This window comes from Atta colombica, unplaced genomic scaffold (genome assembly GCF_001594045.1).
Source record: "Atta colombica isolate Treedump-2 unplaced genomic scaffold, Acol1.0 scaffold100, whole genome shotgun sequence".
NCBI classification, from domain to species: domain Eukaryota; kingdom Metazoa; phylum Arthropoda; class Insecta; order Hymenoptera; family Formicidae; genus Atta; species Atta colombica.
In genome coordinates this window covers 2,803,867-2,820,464 of record NW_017259185.1, presented here as the reverse complement: position 1 = coordinate 2,820,464, position 16,598 = coordinate 2,803,867, and the positions used below count along the sequence as shown (strand labels likewise).

Sequence of the window (16,598 nt, the reverse complement as noted above, 5' to 3'; positions counted from 1 at the left end):
TAATATAAATTAATAAAAAATCTAAAAAAAAATTAATATTAATATACTAGAATTATTGTTTGTTTTCAACATCTTTTTAAATTTTTCCTGTTGCCAAAAAAGAGATAATGTATTTTTTGGAGACAGACATAAAAAACTTAATATAGATTAAATCTATTCTTATATTCCTTTCATTATTTATTTCTATATTTACTTACCTTTCTTTGCTACGATTCCAGCAGCATTGACTAAACCATCACTGAAAGAACCAACAATTTCACCATCTCGTACCATCTCATTCCACAATTCAGCCAGTCCATCGCGATAAAGGAATCGTTGTAGATCAGTCTTCAACCACTTAGCGTCCAATCTTACTTCTGGCCTAACTGTTATATTTAATTGGCTGCTCATCTTGTTTATAATTTTATTCATAAAGATTTCCAATGTATAGCCAGATCCGTTAATACTCTCATACAAATAGATCTCTTTTAGAAGATTCTGTTACAAATAATAGTATCATTTCCTTTGAAAATACTGTTTCCTTTTCTCGCCTCCATGCAATCGCATAACGGTTGTTAATTTGTCTCTCCGCGGATCAATAAATAGAAAATACTGTCGCAAGATTGATTAATTTTATTACCTTTTAGGTCCTTTTCTCTCTCTTTCTCTCTCTTTCTCTCTCTCTCTCTCTCTCTCTCTCTCTCTCTCTCTCTCAAACTCTCGAGCTTGAACTCAACATTAATTAAAAGAAAAAAAAAGGACAAGAGAACATTCCTTCAGACGAATTCTCGAGACTGTCAAATGACTGTTATTCTTGGGTGCAGAATTCGATTACGGGAGAAGGACGAGGTTAGCGATAGCACACTTTGAGGCGGCTCGCCCGGAATTTCTACCTTCGCCGCCCGTTTCGTCCTCTAGTCCTCGTCTGTCACCATCTGTAAATATCCATCGCTGTCAGTTCACCAATCGCGATTAAAAACTCAATTGAGCGTGACATGACAATAACGTTATTTTGACGCGCACACATTCATGCATTCAACAAACACACAAAAAGATTTTCATCTATTTCATTCTCGATCCGAATAGTCGATCGGCTGCTCGATTACCCACCGATTATTACGACTAGTGTCGCCAATATTCGCGCGATAGCGCAGTAATCGGGCGCGTTCAGCGTGCGACATATTTACAATGTTTACATGCCGCTCGTCGTGGTCTATCTGATATTTCATACGTGTCAAAGAATACGTACGACCGTGAGATCTTCCTTATTGCAAGATCTTCCACTTTTCTTGACAGTCCGGACCAGTCCGGACACTCTTCTATCAAGATCAGCTGTTTTCCTTCAATCACGATTTTCAATCCCGTTTTGCGCTCGCTCCGCGATCACATGATCATGTTGGCGCGAAAAAAAACGAGACTTATAGTGAATTTAGTCACTTGCATTATACTTAGGCTGTGTTTCAAAATTCACTGCCAGTTTTACTGAAAATCTATAGTTTATGTTATGTGCAGTATAAATTTTCAGTACTGACAATAAATTTTGAAACACAGCTGTTGATTAATAGTGAGAATTTGAAATTTACATTATAGATATATTTACATTATTAGATTAGTGCATGCTAAAAGCTGTTATGCTTGAAATTAGTTAAATAGATAAATAGATAAATAGAAAGTTAAATAGATAAATAAGAATGTAGGAATATTTTAAACGATAAATAATTATAATTATAATATATTTAACAATATTATATGATAATTTTTTAATATAAAATTTGGCAAGATTAGCTATTCTGAACAGCTTTTTCATTTTCTAAGTTTTCTTATAGACAACCTGTACATTCTTAGATTTATTATTTATAATTAAATCCATGGTGGATGTCTATTTTTATCATGATTATAATGCTCATATTCATAATCAGACCTTGTACTTAAAGCTTCCTTAAATTTATTTAGATGCTCAATAGCCAATGAAATAATTCGTAGAGCGTATCTGAAGATAAATTTAAGAAAGACTTAAATATAAGGCTGACTATGAATACGGGCAATACAGGCGCCGAGTAACTCGCCACTCAGTAAACGAGAATGGACTAAAATGGATTGAAATTTTTTTCTGTCCAAATGTGTATTTTAAATAGCGAATTTTTTTTTTTGGATTCAATTGGATTCAATTGGATGCAATTGGATTGAAAAATGCATTTCCTATTCAAAATTTTGAATTGAACAGTATTCACAATGCACAGAAAAAGCTAATATTATTTTTAGATTGAAAGGCATAGAGATATGCTCCATGCAATTACTATAAATGAATAAAAATGCATTCAGGATTGAAAAGCATTCATTTTAACATTGGTGAATCAATATTTCTGAAAATCTGAATCATTTCAATCCATTCTCGTTTGCTGGGCGCTCAATGCGATTGACTCGTGATCTATATTATTGTGAATCCAAATTTGATCCCACCTGCGCTCTATATATACGCGATTTTTCGCGTTCATCGTTCAGATTCGGTGTCAGTAGCTGATACAAAAATTATATTCCACAATATTACACAGTCTTACAACAAAACATTATAATAATATGATTAATATTTTATACTAATATACATAATTCCATGTCAGTCATCGCGCGATAATCCGCGCGATGTCATGATAGGCAATGGCGGAATTATGTATTAGCAGAGAGAAACTTGGTATTAGTACAATATATTAATCATATTATTATAATAATATTTTATTGTAAGTTCAAAGAATATAATATGATGCAAATAAAACAGCTTTCTTTGTCTCTCAGTTCTGTTAAATCTGCAAAAATTAGTTAATGTTTCATGTATATATAAAAAATAAATAATCAATTTTATAATTCTATCTTATAGCATAATGTATGTACATGCCAGAGAAAATGTCAAGAAGCCTTTTTTTTTGTTAAACTTGTGCAATTCATCTTTCTTCCTTTTCTCTCCAAGAGGAGAGTTTAGCTAAAAAGATCTTTATTGCATTAATATGAAGCAATATGGCAGCTTTCATGTAAACACACATTCATATTAGCTGTGCAAGTCAAACGGTGATTGCCTTTCGTACACATTGTTTTCGATTTTAAAATTTTATAGGTTAAATTCTACATTGAATATCACAAAATATTACGTTGTCCGAAGGTATAAAATAAAGAACAAGGTATAAAATAAAATTCTACAGTGAACATCTAGTTATCAAATATATTTGAAATATGTTCAGTGGTATAAAATATTGGCTGAGATACAGTCCGAATAAATTTGGTAAGAAACTTATTCATGCCAATAATATTCCAATTTGAAAGAAAATTATTGCTATTCAATTGTAATAAATTTAATTTTATTCTATCTATATGTTAAAAAAAAAGTCAGTGTGAAGCTTTGGTTAATTGTTGATGTAATTTTAGGTTGTCAATTACTGGCATGCTTCTCGACGAAAATAACACTTAAAAGTAATCTAACGAAGACAGAATACACACGAGGTACTCACCCACACGCGTGTGGGCAACCGACATCAACAACACATCCGCACTTGATAAAGCGTGGCGAGGTACTGCCAGGCATATCGCTTCAGGAACTTAAGAGAAGACGTTCTAAATTAGTGGAATGTGTCACGTTAATGGCAAATACCAAGAACATACACAGGCAACAAATAGTTGTCATACCTTCATCGACCAAGGTTTATATGTCTGACAAGATACCATATGTCTTTCGGCAAAATACAGACTTTCTGTATTTCTCTGGGTGTCAGGAGCCTGATAGTATTTTAGTTCTTACGTATAAAGAAGATAAATCATCTTATACTTTATTTGTGAGAGCGAGAGATGAACATTCAGAATTATGGGATGGCCCAAGAACTGGCGTTGAAATGGCGACAGAAGTATTTGGCACAGATTACAGTCTGCCAGTTACAGAATTTGAACAATTCTTAGCAGCACTTATACAAGAAGACAAAGGCAGCATTATATGGTATGATCATGCGGATGTTGTTCAACCGATCTTGCATAAGAAGTTGTGTCGATTGATTAAATTGACGGACAATCAAATATTTGCTTCCCCCAAGATTTTGTTTCATCAAATTCGCTTGATCAAGAGCGCCTGCGAAATCGATTTAATGCGGGACAGCTGCAGAATTGCCTCTGATGCTATTGTAAAAACAATCCAATCTTCAAAGCCAGAGATAAGCGAGCATCAATTATTCACTACTGTAGATTATGAATGTCGTATGCATGGGGCGGAATACTTGGCATATCCTCCTGTCGTAGCTGCGGGAAGGAATGCAAATATAATACATTATATCAATAATAATCAAATTATACAAAGCGGTGATTTAGTTTTGATGGATGCAGGTTTGTACTGAGATATATAAAATTATAGGCCTGTTCTTTTAACTTCTTGCATCGTTTATCTTTTCTCTTTTTTTCTCTCCATAATGTGGATTCAAGAAATTCAGCTGAAAAGAATGGATCTTTTGATTAGTACATAATCAAAATTTTCTTACACTTCTGTCCACTTACAGGTTGTGAGTATCACGGATATTCATCCGATATAACGCGGACATGGCCAATTAGCGGCAAATTTACGCCGGAACAAAAAGTTCTTTATGAAATAGTACTCGATGTGCAAAAAAACTTGATAAAGAGCCTGAAGGAAATGCCATCGTTGGATAATGCATTCCGCCATATGTGTTTTCTTCTGGGAGAACGGTTGCAAGACATTAATGTGATACCGAAAAATATAGAGGAAAGTAAATTATTAGCAACTGCATATGCGTACTGTCCGCATCATGTCAGTCATTATCTTGGAATGGATGTGCACGATACAGGAAAAATATCCAGAAGCATAAGGATACAGCCTGGAATGATAATAACAATGGAACCTGGTACTTGAATGTTTTATATTTGTCTTAAAGACAAAGAACTTTGTAAATTAATACAAATTAATTTGTTTTTTCTTCATTACTTTAGGTGTGTACATAAATCCGAAGACTCCTTATGCACCGTCACACTTCCATGGTTTAGGTATACGTATAGAAGACGATATTTTAATAACAGAAAATGGTCCAGAAATCTTAACGAAAAATTGTCCAAAGGAGATAGCGGAAATCGAAGCTCTAGCAAGCTAAAAGTCAAGAAATCAGTTTAATATTCAGTGTATATAGTAAAACAATATGCTTCTATTTTTTATTTACATGTATATAAAAAAAGTATAAGTATATCCGTGTAAATAGCAGAAAATTACATTAATTGTGTATGAAAGTAAGCAAGTCTTCACTTTCATATACAATCTAGATATATTTTTTATACATATATAATTGAAGTTTTTTATAAACCCGACTTTCACTTACTGTGACGTGTTTATTTCGTGATGAAAATATCGAAGGATAGCTTTGTACAACATTACTCTATATATACATATATATGCCTGTGTATTATAAAGTTATATATTATTTTATTTAATGAGGATAATTCAAAATAATATAATTATATAATACATAGAGATATTCAATACTTGGCACTTCTTTTATTTTAGATAACATATTTTAGATAATATACATTGTAATATAAATTCATACAAAGAAAACTTCTTATATTATTCGAAAATTTGTTTAAGTGGAAATAGACGAATATTGCATACTTGAAACCAGTAAAGTATTACTAGAATTAATAACAGTAGAGTATATACGAAAAGAGTTAACGCGATCATTGGTACAAAAATATTCAGATCGTATCACAATCTATGGCACAATCACACTGTTACTTTAATGAGACAAGTATTATATTTCGATCCACATGGTGAGCAAATACGTATGAAGAAAAAAATAAAAAAACAATCGCTACAAAGCAACAGTAGCATTCAAAATGAATTAATACACTAAAATATGTGTAAATATGTACAGTTCTTTTCACGATTGTATTACAATGTATCCACGAGACTCTTGAAAAAGCAATGAATTGCTATTTATTGTTAGCTGGGCCACTGCTCACAACTTCCGTAATTCAACATCGGCTCGTTTTAAATTTATAAAGTTGGAAAGTTGCTTCGCTCGCAAACGAGCCCAAACCAAGTGATTCTGCATCGCATGGATTTGCGCTGCCGCGAGTGCAGCTGCTTCTGGATGTATGACTGTCGTACAGCCAAGTCCTGTAAATATAATTTAATTTTATATTTCAGAAGACAAATTCAATTACTATAAATGCAAATTATGTAGAATACCTGAAGGAACGTCAAGCGAGGACCATACACTTCGTTCAATATTGTCCGATTTCAAAGGTGGACAATTTATGACAGGCAAGACTGTATTGCCGGAGAGTACTGGACCCAAACCATTGCTGCGACCAGCTACCGCTATCAGTACCACCTACAAAAAAAGAAATAAGAAGCTTGTGATAAATGGAAATAAATAATCTTTTTATAGCTATCATTTTCTTTATCAACAAGTTTTGTGATTAAAACATAACAGGATAACGCAAATCGCTTCGACGGGTCAGTACAAGTTTTTGATACAGTCATTCTAGCAAGTTTGATATCAAATTAGTGACCAATGTTGTAATGATAAATATCATGATAAAATTGCACAATATTGTGCTGTTGCAAATTGCTACTATCATCAACATTGTGATTATTAATTAAAAAAGATATTCAAATAACTTGTATATGTTATCTCTAGTAATATTTTTATAATTACCAATAATAATTATTAATCATATATAAGCATTCGTGATTTTCGTGATTTTGACAGCGATTCAGTAAAAAGTAATATTTCATGTAACCTACATTTCACCTAATCTATATTGAAAGTTTATTATAATGAATTGTGAAAAGATGAAATTTTAAACATACGTTTTCTCCGCTGCCTTCATATTCAGCAAGAATATTTAGAGTTTCTTCAGTACCCTTATGAGCACTGCAGACTCGAAGTTGGGATTTTAGACCTAATGCTGTAGCATGCTTTGCAATTTCTCGGCAATGTCCCTCATCGGATGGTGAGCCCATAAGTATAACAACTAATGGAGTAGGTGCTTCAATAACATAATCCAACTGCTCTTCTACCCATTTAAAGTTACACTTTACGGTCTCCAAACTTTGTTGTGTTATATTGGATAGATCTCTGTATACCTAATAAACAGGTATAATAAATTTTTAACAGTCACAGTTAATAATATTGACGAAAATCTCAAACTATCGAGAAAAAAAATCTTACCTGCTTATCTTTCATCTGTTTCTTATCTCCAGAAGGCCAGAGTCTCCAGGAATCACTATCGATAATATCAGCTAGCAAAATTTCTCCATCTGAGTCCACACCGAATTCTATTTTCATATCTATCAACGAGCTATTACGTACTGTCCAAGCTCTCTCAAGAATCTCAAAAATGACAACAGTAGTGCGTTTCATAATATCTACTTCATCCTTCGTTATCTTCCTGCCGCCCAATTGGAAATCCGCGGAAATAATTTGCTCGTCAGACCATTGTGGATCATGATTAGCATCATCCTTAAAGAACGTTTCCTGCAGAGGCGGATTGAATCTGTAGCCCTCAGGTACCCCTAAAACAATTGTACATCAATAGTATCGTGCATTCTAACATTTTCTTAATTCTGTTAATTTCAAGAGAAAGATATTGACGTTCACATACATACCGGGATGTCTTTTTAGAAAGCTACCAGTTGCCTGCCTTCTAGTAACCCATTCAATTGGTATCATGTCACATTTCTTTGCTATGAAAGACTTTGGACCGGCGGATTTGACGTAAGCTGTCTTGATACCAGCTTGATTAAGCAACCCGAAGACCTTTATGGTGGTAGATGTGCTAATCGTCGCTTTGCCTTCTAATGCATGAGATTTTACGCCGTCGCCAGCAGTAATACGGTCCTTGCTTTCCAGCAAACATAAGGTAGGATCATTTAGAAGTTCATAAACCTTCTTCGTCTTTCCCTCGTTGATAACTTTCCCAAGTTTATAATCTATAAAAAACAGAAGAGAGAAGATTATCTTTTAATATTGATTGGTACGAAACAAATCTCTTTTTATTTTATAACAAATACAGATAACAAGCCGATCTTTCCCTTCTTTTGAATGAATGTTTCGAGATTGTATGTAAATTATTATTTTTACCAATAGCCCATTAATTAATTACACCATTCTCATACAAATGTCCATTGATTAATTTTTCAAATACATAACTAAAATTAAATAATAATATTTGCTGTAATAATATTTGCTGTAAACTACATTAAGCACAGACATATGTTAAAACACTTGTATGAAACACCGGCCGGTGTATGAGTAATGCATTATCGACCACCTGTTGCTCTAGCTAAACTCGTTTATTCCTTTATGTTTTCTTTCAGTAGGCTTCGAATTATTCAGACACAAATGTTACGAAATTCACGTTCATGATTAATATCACGTATCCGAAAATCGTTATACTTGTCTATGCTTCTATAGAACATAAGCGGAAAAATTAATCAAATTAATGCTTCTAACGGACTTACTAGCCATCTTTGTAGCTGCTCTAACGTCTATTATTGGAATGAATGTAAGTCGCTTGATTTCACATACATTTCTTTAGCAATCCCCACTACGATTTTTGTCTGCCTGATTTCCGATTGGCTCGGAGCTTCTCTGGAACTCTCTGTTACAACAACATCGATATCGACAACGAAAAATCATACGAATAATATTTTTCTCATTGTAAGAATAAATTATTTCTCTTGCGTGTTATAACTCGTGTATTTTATCGAGTAGATTTATGAAACACATTCTAGAAAGTTCACTGTGGATTAATAGATAATCGAGTCTTAGATTAAAATCACAATACTCCTCTCCATTGGAAATATAGGATATATATAAATTAAATTATAAATTGTAAATAATTATATTTTGTAATTGTATATTATTATTAATAATTATAATTTTAATATTAATTATAATTATCTTTAATTGAAAGTTTTTACTTAACTTTTAATTAAATTTAATCACAAGTAATTACATAAATAATTAAAAAAGACAAATAAAGTGGAGCTCCAAAAATAAATCGAAAAGAAAAATAAATTACTAATGTGAACTGTCACAGTTATTAATGTCGATAATTAATATAATAATAAATCAATTTAACTATAAAATTCACAAACGTTTTGACTCTGAATTTGAATCCTCTTCGGTACATTTAAATAAATAATTACGGAAAAACAAACATAATGTGGTTTGAATTCTCTTTCATAATGGTTAAATTGAACATCCAAATTAAAGATAATCAACGATGTAAGATCAAAAGATAAAATGTTGACTGTCATTATGAATTAAGAGTCCTGAGTTAAAAATATCATAGGAAAAGTTCGAACGTTAAGAGTATCATGAACTCAAAGTAGATCTTTTAATATATTAATATTATGCCAATACGCAACGACAATTTGTTTCTTTTTAAATAATTTAAATAATTTAAATAATTTTAATATAAATAATACAATTCTAAAAGTAATTATAACTATTTTCTTTTACAAGTTAGGAAACGAGTATATATCGATATGTATATCGTTACGAGTGTCAATTGTAACTCATATAGAATTACGACATATACATTACGTAATAGAAATAATTCCACGATGGTCAAATTCGATAAAATTGGACCGTGGCATTTCCACTGACTAATCTTTCGAAAGCGTCAAAATCTTATCGATTGCCACGAGAACAAAAGAGATCATTGAGTTTCCAGCTTCGAAACTTTACAAAATTCAAACAGGATTACGTCGCAGTTACATGTCCGTTCGAGGTCGTGCTAATATTACCGGCAATGAGAGGCGGCTAATTCCTATAATTTCTATAATCACATGGCAAATGACGTTAACTTAAGGATTGTATATATTACGTTTGTATATATTACATCTCAAAACAAAAATATATACAAAAATTTTAAATTATTCTACTATTAATTATGATTAATTATAAGCATCAATAACTGCAGTAGCTCATATTGACAATTTGTTTCTATTTAATTAATTTTTTTTAATTACTGTTTATTTTAATGTAATTAATTTTAAATTATTTATATAATTACTTTTTAAAACTCAATTCTAAAACGTTATTAGTATATTCATGTAAAATTTGGATTCTCTTATTGTTTAAAAATTTTTTAATTGTTTTGTTAGTTTTGATTCCGATGTAAATTCGCGTTTTGTAATTATTTGCAAATTGAGAAGGTCGTAGCGTTACAAATTAAATCGAATTTTTTATATATACTAATAAAACTTTAATAAATTCGTGCAAAAGTTTATTTGAATCTACCTATTTATTTAAAAGTTATTTACTTAAAACTACAAAATATATATTTATTTAAAAGCTACCTATTTATTTAAAAGTTATTTACTTACTTAAAACTACAAAATATATATTTCGCTGCATTATAAATCCCAAATTATTTATTTTGTTTTTTTACAGTTGATCTCAGGGCGTATTTATGACAAAAACTTGTCAGTTAATTTATAGCTGAAATTTTTTGCTGATACTTTTAGCTAATATTGTACAGCTAATATTGAAATGTCTTTAAGTGTCCTATTCTTGATCAATCCTAGCGTTTAACATGGTCCATGCCAATTCTTTCGATGTCTGTCGTTGTAAACGAGAGAAAGAAAGAGACAAAAAAAGAGAAAAAGAGAGAGATATTGTTTCTTTGAGAGATGGTCCATTCGTCTCTTGAATCGACGCGGCGTTGCACTCATATCCTCCCACATCGTCCCTCTTCTTCGAGAAGGAAGAGATAATGGTCATACCGATCAAGCGGAGCGAGCCCCTCCGGCGGGCAGTGGGCTTTCTCATTGGCTGTCACTAGGTACCCCCGTCGTTTCAATTTGTGGCTTGTGATTCGAAATACGAAGCACACGTTTCATATGAACCAGACGTGTTCCCAAAGCGGGACGAGGAGCACGAGAACGTTTCTCGGCGCGTCTCTGCACGCACTCGACACACGTGAGGTACGTTCATCGCTTCCTCATCCGGATCTCCACCAGGATCCTCGCGAATCAAGCGTGATTCGCACATTATTTATTCGCGTCCATTTTCATTATTTCATAACTCGAAAAGTCAAACAAGTAGTTTCCTTTCTGTGATCTTCGTAGAATCTTCACAAAGTGAGAACTCATAGATAGGAAAGAAGGCCAATCGTATATCCAACATGCGATTCTTCGTCCACAGCATCCGTCGCAAATTTAGCTGATCTACGATCTTTAGCTTCATTACGTTATTTCGTGTCACGCTGTTAACAGTGTTAATCCATTGAGATCGCACGAGTCTGATTCGCAATGTGAACTTATATCCAATATGAAAATAATGAGTTGATTTAATAAAAAACTTATTATCCTTTAAGGTATATGAATCTTTATATTTATACACTAAGGAAAAAAGATTTAAGCCTAGTTTCACAACTCATGATTAATTTTTAGCCGAGGTTCAACGTATTTCTCATCTCTTTTTAATTCTAGAATTGGAAAGAAGTAATGAATAAGTTAAATTTCGGTTAAGAGTAGGTTTATTCTTAACTATAGGTTTATTCTTTTTAGCTAAAGTTCTTGCACAGTTCATCTTTTCTTTTTTTCTTTCCAACATAGAAAGAAAAAGAAGAAAGATGAAGTTCAGCTAAAAAGAACAGGTCACATGAGTTATGAAACTGGGCCTTAGTGTCTTCAGCAAAATTGTTTTGGTAGAAATATTTTTTAAAAGCAACCAAATATTTTGTTTATATAACAAAAATGTAGTTACTTCTGCAATAATTTTTTTGCTTTGTAAATAACAAAAATATTTGTTTATACCAACTAAACAATTTAATTCGCATAATTTAACAGTTTTATTCGATACTAAAAAATTTTTGTTTCAATTTTCAAAAATTTTAGTTCAAAGAACAAAACATTTTTTTCTAGTGATTTGTTCCTGACGAGAAAGAAATTTACGCTTGATTTTTGTAATTTTTTAGTTTTATGAATAATGAAAAATGTTTCTGGCTTTGACGCTCGGGAAAAACAATCTTCATGGATCTATTATAGTCTGCCTTTTGTTATAGATTTGCACTAGATTACATTGGAACTCTTTCTCGCTTTCGCCAAACATATATACCTATTTCACTTTAAGTTCCAAAAGTGTATACTAGTTCAGTCATAGAAAAAACAGGTCTTATGTATTCGTTGCGTATGACTCCTTCTCAATACAATAAGAAAGTCTTATTTTTTATCGGAGTAGCGCAAACTTTCAGAGTGAAGAATTAAGAGAAATATATGGATGACTTGAACCGAACTTGAATTAATTTAATCATTAATTATTAATTATTAATTAATTATTAATTAAATTAAGTATTTAATTCAACTCATTAAGTAACGTCTGCATTTTATTTTGTAATCATGTTTTGTTAATACACGAATAGAATTATTAAATCATTTACTAGAATTATGAAATTTTTGTTTATTGTATCGAAAATAAGATTAAGAACACAATTATATATTAGAGATTTTATTTTATGCAATTCGAGTTAACTGCCAATTAAATTAATCGGAATTAAATTAATCGAAATCGTCTCGTATAAAAAATTATTGTGTTCCTTCGCTCTGTTCTGCTTGATTTCATATCTTCGCACATATCAAATATCATTTTAAATTTGTCAGCAGTTTCTTAACTGATTCATGATAAATATAAATATATTGACAGTAAAGTTGTGGATCTCATGCACAGACGAAAATATTTGTATACATTCTGTTCGGTTTCATTTTTTTTTAAATTTTTTTATTCACATTCTTGTTTATTTTAGTTCAAATAAATCGACGCAACTGTAAATTCAATGATTAGCGATAGAAAAGTATTCTCTCGGAGAGATGAATGTATAATATATTTCAGTCTTGCCCTTAGTAATTTATTCGTAAGAAAAATCTATATTTCTCTTTCATGATTGAAAAACAGAACACTTATTATTGTAATCCCTATCAATATTAATATCTTTAGAAATTTTAGAATCGTAAGTTAAAATCGTACAATCATAAGTTAATGTTATAATTTTTCCTTAAAATTATTACTTCTACAAATTATATTTCTTTACATAGATTTAGATAACATAATAAAAGTATCATCCATTTGACTTGCTTCATAAAAATTAATATTTATAAAAATAATTCGATTTTTCTTTTCTAATAAATAAGTTACATGAGTTTATATTTGTTTTTGCGAGTTTTGTCTAGCTTTGAGAACCAATATTCAATCGAACTAGAACGTAAAATAAGTAAAAAAAAAGATAACATTACTTTCGTATCTATATGTAGTTTGTAACTGACACAGGAAAACTATCTTATTGCAGAAAAATATGATGCAATTTCTCGCGTGATGTGAAAGAATCGATTTGTTGTAAACACAAATATAACTGTTCTATATTATGACATTTGTGACGTCAGTACGATGTAAAATGATGAAATCAGTTGCGAAATGCAGGTTGCGCAAATGTGATGAGAAAACATAGTTGTAGCATTGAACAAACGTAAGATATGTGATTCTATCAGTCCGCTGGGGGTCAATAGTTTACAAGGGCAATGCAGATAATACATAAAGAAGAATTATGAAAGGATCTACTCTCTCTTTAGGCACTTTAGTAGGATATACAATACATAATTTATATATAATATATCTACATGAAAAACCTTTATAAATCAAATATAATATATTAAGTTTCATGAAAGAGTATATATTTAAATCCAGAGAAAAATTTAAATTTTATTACATTATAATTATTAAAACTTATTAATGGTACAATATGAGAAATACATAATAATTCAATATTGATAAGAACGTTTATGATTATCATGTTTTTTTATGACTTTTTAATCCAATCTATTTGTCTTAATTATCTTAATTACTCCTGCTAAACTTAACATATTTTATTTGTGACAGATCGCAATGGAAACATTTCACGATAAAGATAGCGAACATTGTGCTGAAGCAATGTCTCGTCTTTCCACGGAAGAATCAAAATGTACGAAACCACGAAGCAAAGGTGAAACCAGGGAGCAAAGATCTACTGGTCTTACACACGAATGCGGTGTTTTCGGATGTATAGCTGCAGGCGACTGGCCATCACAAATTGATGTTGCTCAAGTTATTTGTTTAGGTAGATTCGTTTTGTATGTGATAGAAATTAACTGAAATAAAAAAGTATATAAATGTATATACAATAAGAGAGAAAAAAATACGAATCAGAAGAAACAATTTTCATTCAATCTTATTTTCATTCAATTAGGTTTAGTGGCGTTGCAACATAGAGGTCAAGAAAGCGCTGGAATCGTAACAAGCGAGGGTTTCTGCTCCAAGTCATTCCATGTTCATAAGGGTATGGGAATGATCAATAATATTTTCAACGACGAGATTATGAGAAAACTCAAAGGAAATCTTGGAATTGGTCATACCAGATACAGTACAAGTGCAGCCAGTGAAGAAGTCAATTGTCAACCATTTGTAGTACACACTGCGCACGGGGCACTGGCAGTTGGACATAATGGAGAATTAGTCAACACGGAGTCTCTTCGAAAAATGGTAATACGAAGGAAAAATTTATATTAATAATCCTTGTCGATCGAATCTGAATTCCATTTTGATCTCATATGTATGTTCAGGTATTAGGTCGAGGCGTTGGTTTATCAACGCATTCGGACTCGGAGCTTATAACACAAGCGCTCTGCTTGAATCCGCCGGAAGGTGAAGTCAATGGACCAGATTGGCCTGCACGTATCAAACATCTTATGCAATTGGCACCGTTGTCATATTCCTTAGTCATAATGCAGAGGGACAAAATTTATGGTGTAAGAGATCCTTATGGAAATCGACCTCTTTGTTTAGGGAAAATTGTGCCAATTGGCAATTTAGGTGCATATTGAAATATCAATAAAAGTAAATGTCTATTTTAATGATTCTTTAATATTAATGCAAAATAATAACATGAATTGCAGCAAGTAACGAGTCTGATGACGATGACGATGAAGCAGAAGGCTGGGTAATTTCGTCGGAATCTTGCGGATTCTTAAGTATCGGTGCAAGATATGTTCGCGAAGTATTTCCTGGCGAAATTGTGGAGCTGACTAGAGAAGGTATTAAAACTATAGAAATAGTGGAAAGGCCAAATAAAAAACCACAGGCATTTTGTATTTTTGAATACGTCTACTTCGCTCGGAGCGACAGCATTTTTGAAGGTACGTAATAAGAATGACAATATAGCGCGATAGAGAGACATGTTTAATTATGTATTCATTTATAATATAGGTCAAATGGTATATTCCGTTCGTATGCAATGTGGACGAGTGCTAGCGATGGAATCCCCGGTTGAAGCAGATATAGTCAGTTCTGTACCAGAATCGGGAACTGCAGCGGCACATGGATACGCCAGACAAGTAAATGCAAATAAAATCAGCAATATAATTGCTGAGCAAATATAAGAATGTGCAATTTATGTCTAAATAATACTTTTTTCTTTTTAATGTTACAGTCTAAGATACCTTTCGCTGAAGTGCTGTGCAAAAACAGATACGTAGGTAGAACATTTATTCAACCTAGCACGCGACTGAGGCAGCTTGGAGTAGCCAAGAAATTCGGAGCTTTGTCTGAGAATGTAAAAGGAAAAAAAATAGTTCTCATTGATGATTCTATCGTTCGGGGAAATACAATCGGTCCCATCATTAAATTGTTAAGGGATGCAGGCGCTAAGGAGGTAAGTTTTCTTAATATTTTTTCTATTTATATTTATTAGTATATTCGTCATGTCACATTTACAGGTTCATATCAGAATAGCCTCGCCACCGCTGAAATATCCGTGTTACATGGGCATCAATATTCCAACGAGAGAAGAACTTATCGCGAATAAGCTTGACAGTGTAAAATTGGCCAAACATGTGGGAGCAGATAGTTTAACGTACCTTTCAGTTGAGGGGCTTGTCGAGGCGGTCAGGTATCGCATGGACAATCGCGAAAGTAATTACATCGGTCACTGTACTGCCTGCTTAACGGGAGAGTATCCAGACGAATTACCTGGTGACCTCGACTGGTAAAAACGCATGATTTTTTCTAAAATCAAACAAAACTCAGGTATCTGAAATAAAATAACGATATGTAGCATTCTGCAATGTACGATTTAACAAAGTGTTATATTACCCTTTCGTTAATACACAGGTTCACACCGACATTTTTTACAGCTATAAAACTAATCCTAAAATGAATACTTTAATGCTGTTATCCGCTTGTAAAAAAAGTTGGGGTCACTGCACTTTGCATAAATACTTTTAGTATCCTTCAAACAATAAAATTATCTATTTTTAATATTAGATAAAAAATAAGTTTTGAGAAATTTCAAAAAATAATACATCTTAGTTTTAATAAATTTTTTATTAATATAATGTTTTTCGACATTATCGCTAAAGCAAAGTTCCTCACCTTTTTTTCTTTAAATTGAAAAATTTTTTTAAATTGAAAAAACATCAAGTTAACTTTATTATAAACGGAGTGATGAATCGCCAAAGTTGCACGATGCAGATTCGTATATGCTACATAAAGGTCACGAAAGATGTGTGTAAACGAAAGATTATTGTAGAATAGATGTGT

General features: G+C 32.0%; 5 protein-coding genes across 7 annotated transcripts in view; 2 read left to right on the top strand and 3 right to left on the bottom strand.

Moving 5' to 3' along the window:
• Positions 1-1,818, bottom strand: part of LOC108684665 (E3 ubiquitin-protein ligase HERC2) — a 17,586-nt gene extending 15,768 nt beyond the window's left edge. The window contains 4 exon segments of the mRNA XM_018189109.1: positions 193-477; positions 1,229-1,308; positions 1,311-1,354; positions 1,811-1,818. Coding sequence (XP_018044598.1) covers positions 193-477; positions 1,229-1,308; positions 1,311-1,354; positions 1,811-1,818 — 417 coding nt within the window.
• Positions 1,819-3,144: 1,326 nt separating this feature from the next.
• On the top strand, positions 3,145-5,295 carry LOC108685462 (probable Xaa-Pro aminopeptidase 3). Its single transcript, XM_018190252.1, has 4 exons — positions 3,145-3,250; positions 3,394-4,335; positions 4,506-4,868; positions 4,954-5,295. The coding sequence occupies exons 1-4, from the start codon at positions 3,202-3,204 to the stop codon at positions 5,109-5,111; spliced, it is 1,512 nt and encodes a 503-aa protein (XP_018045741.1). The 5' UTR covers positions 3,145-3,201; the 3' UTR covers positions 5,112-5,295.
• Positions 5,296-5,487: 192 nt separating this feature from the next.
• On the bottom strand, positions 5,488-8,539 carry LOC108685062 (multifunctional protein ADE2). The gene is made up of 6 exons (XM_018189687.1): positions 8,483-8,539; positions 7,628-7,951; positions 7,191-7,534; positions 6,830-7,105; positions 6,203-6,347; positions 5,488-6,130 (listed from the first exon to the last, which is right to left on the bottom strand). The coding sequence occupies exons 1-6, from the start codon at positions 8,487-8,489 to the stop codon at positions 5,970-5,972; spliced, it is 1,257 nt and encodes a 418-aa protein (XP_018045176.1). The 5' UTR covers positions 8,490-8,539; the 3' UTR covers positions 5,488-5,969.
• Positions 8,540-10,840: 2,301 nt separating this feature from the next.
• LOC108684924 (amidophosphoribosyltransferase-like) lies at positions 10,841-16,071 on the top strand. Of its 3 annotated transcripts, XM_018189479.1 has the most exons (9): positions 10,892-10,957; positions 13,318-13,605; positions 13,905-14,121; positions 14,251-14,543; positions 14,624-14,873; positions 14,957-15,196; positions 15,267-15,394; positions 15,490-15,711; positions 15,776-16,071. In XM_018189479.1, exons 2-9 carry the CDS (start codon positions 13,573-13,575, stop codon positions 16,046-16,048), a joined length of 1,656 nt encoding a protein of 551 aa, XP_018044968.1. In that variant the 5' UTR covers positions 10,892-10,957; positions 13,318-13,572; the 3' UTR covers positions 16,049-16,071. The 3 variants fall into 3 exon arrangements, with proteins under 3 accessions (XP_018044960.1, XP_018044968.1, XP_018044975.1); XM_018189471.1 differs by lacking the exon at positions 13,318-13,605 and having other exon boundaries at positions 10,841-10,957; XM_018189486.1 differs by lacking the exons at positions 10,892-10,957; positions 13,318-13,605 and adding an exon at positions 11,339-11,349.
• LOC108684944 (general transcription factor 3C polypeptide 6) overlaps positions 16,014-16,598 on the bottom strand; it is a 3,268-nt gene continuing 2,683 nt past the window's right edge. Inside the window, exon 4 of the mRNA XM_018189501.1 lies at positions 16,014-16,089. The gene's annotated coding sequence lies outside the window, so the exon portion shown is untranslated. The remainder of the gene's footprint in view (positions 16,090-16,598) is intronic.

What these genes read in the sequence shown, in the direction of transcription:
- LOC108684924 (XM_018189471.1), top strand. Translation starts at nt 10,874, where the DNA reads ATGAACCAGACGTGTTCCCAAAGCGGGACGAGGAGCACGAGAACGTTT. An exon ending in ACGCACTCGACACACGTGAG is followed by an intron (nt 10,958 to 13,904) that starts GTACGTTCATCG and finishes TATTTGTGACAG; the next exon opens with ATCGCAATGGAAACATTTCA. An exon ending in CGGAGTCTCTTCGAAAAATG is followed by an intron (nt 14,544 to 14,623) that starts GTAATACGAAGG and finishes ATGTATGTTCAG; the next exon opens with GTATTAGGTCGAGGCGTTGG.
- LOC108685062 (XM_018189687.1), bottom strand. An exon ending in CTTTCTAAAAAGACATCCCG is followed by an intron (nt 7,535 to 7,627) that starts GTATGTATGTGA and finishes CAATTGTTTTAG; the next exon opens with GGGTACCTGAGGGCTACAGA. An exon ending in AACAGATGAAAGATAAGCAG is followed by an intron (nt 7,106 to 7,190) that starts GTAAGATTTTTT and finishes CCTGTTTATTAG; the next exon opens with GTATACAGAGATCTATCCAA.
- LOC108685462 (XM_018190252.1), top strand. Translation starts at nt 3,202, where the DNA reads ATGTTCAGTGGTATAAAATATTGGCTGAGATACAGTCCGAATAAATTT. An exon ending in ATACAGTCCGAATAAATTTG is followed by an intron (nt 3,251 to 3,393) that starts GTAAGAAACTTA and finishes ATGTAATTTTAG; the next exon opens with GTTGTCAATTACTGGCATGC. An exon ending in GATAATAACAATGGAACCTG is followed by an intron (nt 4,869 to 4,953) that starts GTACTTGAATGT and finishes TCATTACTTTAG; the next exon opens with GTGTGTACATAAATCCGAAG.